Source organism: Eimeria mitis, genomic scaffold, assembly GCF_000499745.2.
Source record: "Eimeria mitis Houghton genomic scaffold, Emh_scaff3690, whole genome shotgun sequence".
In the NCBI taxonomy this organism is placed as follows: domain Eukaryota; phylum Apicomplexa; class Conoidasida; order Eucoccidiorida; family Eimeriidae; genus Eimeria; species Eimeria mitis.
The window spans coordinates 2,368-4,998 of record NW_013572032.1 but is presented as its reverse complement, the minus strand read 5'-3'; the positions used below and the strand labels follow the sequence as shown (position 1 = coordinate 4,998).

Genomic DNA, 2,631 nt, shown 5'->3' with positions numbered 1-2,631 from the left:
ATAAATAAATAAATAAATAAATAAATGTATAAATAAATAAATAAATAAATAAATAAATAAATAAATAAATCTGCTGCTTACCTTTCTATTCTTTCTTTTTCTGCTGCTGTTTTAATATCTAGCTGCTGCAGCTGCTGCTGCGTCTCCTGCAGCTGCTTCTCTAGGGCCCTAAACCACAAACCCTAAACCCTAAACCCTAAACCCTAAACCCTAAACCCTAGATACCTTAAAGAGAGAGAAAAAGCAATACAAACGGCGGATTAGGCGGTGCATCAGCAGCAGCAGCAGCAACAGCAACAGCAGCAGCAGCAGCAGCAGCAAACAGAGCAGCCGCAGCAACTGTTATAGAAGCAACTGCAGCAGCAGCAACGAAGCAGCAACCAGCAGCAGCTGCTGCAGCAGCAGCAGCAACAGCAGCAGCTACACCAGCAACAGCAGCAGCAACAGAAGCAGCAACAGCAGCAGCATCAGCAACAGCATCAGCAGGAGCAGCAGCTACAGCAGCAGCAACGGCAACAGCAGCAGCAAGAGCAGCAGCAGCAGCAGCAGCAGCAGCAGCAGTGTGCCTATCGCTTACAAGCGTTGCTGCTGCAGGTCCAGCAGTGTATCCTCTTCTTCTTGTTTTGCTGCCTTCATATTTTCTGCTGCTGCTGCTGCTGCTGCTGCTGCTGCTTCTGCTTCTGCTTCAAATGCAGCAGCGTCTTCTTTCAGCTGCTGCAGCCGCTGCAGCAACACATACAGCAGCAGCAGCAGCAGCAGCAGCAACAGCAGCAGCAGCAGCAGCAGGAGAACAAGGAGCAATGAAGCGGCAGGCAGAACAGTTGCATCCGTGCATGTTGTTGCTGCTGCTGCTGCTGCTGCTGCTGCTGCTGCTGTTCCTGTTGCTGCTGCGGTTGCTGTTGTTGCTGTTGTTTGTTGTTGTTGCTGCTGCTGCTGCTGCTGCAGTTACCTCCTCTGCCTCAGCACGCATCTGTTGCTGCAGTTCTGTTTGCTGCTGCAGCTGCTGCTGCAGCTGCTGCTGCAGCTGCTGCTGCTCCCCTGTTGCTTGCTGCTGCAGCTGCTGCAGCTGCTGCAGCAACCCATCTGTTATATCCGCAAGCTGCTGCAGCAGCTGCTGCTGCTGCTGCTTCAAGTGGAGAGACCGCAGCTGCACACAACTCAGCTGCAGCAGCAGCAGCAGCAAAACACAGCAGCAGCAGCAGCAGCAAAACACAGCAGCAGCAGCAGCAGCAGCAGCAAGTATGAGGAAAGCTACCAAGAGCGAAGGAGACGACCCCATAGAAGCAGCAGCAACAGCAGCAGCAGCAGCAACACCAGTAGCAGCAGAAACAGCAACAACAGCAGCAGCAGCAAAACACAGCAGCAGCAGCACTAGCAGCAAAAATGCCGCGCCCCACCAGCAGCAGCAGCAGCAGCAACAGCAGCAGCAGCAGCAGCAGCAGCAGCAGCAGCAGCACGAGGCCCACAGGCAGGGGCTTCCGGTGAACACCGCAGCAGCAGCAACAGCAGAAGCAGCAGCAACAGAAGCAGAAGCAGCAGCAGCAGCAGCAGCAGCAAAGTTCTCTGTCTTTGTCTCTTCATCAACTGATATAAAACAGAGACAAAGACAAAGACAGAGAGAGAGAAAAAGAGAAAGAAACAGAGAAAGAAACAAAAACAAAAACAAAAAAAAGAAAGAAAAATAAAAAAAAAGAAAGAAAAACAAAAACAAAAACAAAGAAAGAAACAAAACAGAAACAAAAAAAAATAAAAAAAGAAAAAATAAAAAAAAGACAGAGGAGCCCCCCACCTTCTCAGCTGTCTGCTGCAGCTGCTCATCTGCTGCTGCTGCAGCAGCAAAATCCTCACACCCCACCGCTTCTTCCTGCTGCTGCAGCAGCTGCTGCTGCACCTCACGCAGAGCAGCAGCCTCCTGCGCACCCAACAGCAGCAGAAGCAGCAGCAGCAGCAGCAGCAGCAGCGGTATATGCAGCAGCAGCAGGAACAACAAGAATATATGCTGCAGCAGCAGCAGCAGCAGCAGCAGCAGCAGAACAAGCAGCAGCAAAGCAGCAGCACCAACAAGCGCAGCAGCAGCACAAAAAACAGCAGCAGCAGCAACAGCAACAACAGCAGCAGCAACAGCAGCAGCAGCAGCAGCAATCTAATGAGTAAAATACCTGCTGCATCCCTGCTTCTTCTGCTGCAGCATCTATCAGCTGCTGCAGCGTCTCCTTTTGCTGCTGCAGCGCGCTGCTGCGACACACAAAATAAAAACCCTCCACCTCCTCAGCCTTCTTCTCAGCACAATCCACAAACACACACAAATCAAACCCTCCACCCAACGGGGGGCCCCCGGGGGCCCCCCCAGGGGCCCCCCCAGGGGGGCCCCCAAGGGGGGCCCCCCCGGGGGGCCCCCCAAGTTTTCCCTCCATGGCGACCCCAGGGGGGCCCCCGGGGGCCCCCCCAAGGGCCCCTCCAATGGCCCCCCCAGGGGGCCCCCCGGGGGGGCCCCCAGGGGGGGCCCCCGGGGGGCCCCCAAAGGAGCCCCTGGGGGTATTGATATTTGCTGCATGGATTGATGATGGATAGGCAGAAGAAGAAGATGTTTCTGCTGCAGTGAGATTGTGTTGGTGTTGCTGTTGCTGTAGT

At 53.8% G+C, this 2,631-nt stretch overlaps 1 protein-coding gene across 1 annotated transcript in view; it reads right to left on the bottom strand.

Moving 5' to 3' along the window:
* The window catches only part of EMH_0068540 (uncharacterized protein), a gene marked incomplete at both ends in the record, with an annotated part of 4,792 nt that overhangs the window by 563 nt on the left and 1,598 nt on the right, over window positions 1-2,631 (bottom strand). Inside the window, 5 exons of the mRNA XM_013498755.1 lie at window positions 82-168; window positions 578-723; window positions 950-1,162; window positions 1,790-1,912; window positions 2,160-2,548. Of these exons, the coding sequence (XP_013354209.1) occupies window positions 82-168; window positions 578-723; window positions 950-1,162; window positions 1,790-1,912; window positions 2,160-2,548 (958 nt within the window). The remainder of the gene's footprint in view (window positions 1-81; window positions 169-577; window positions 724-949; window positions 1,163-1,789; window positions 1,913-2,159; window positions 2,549-2,631) is intronic.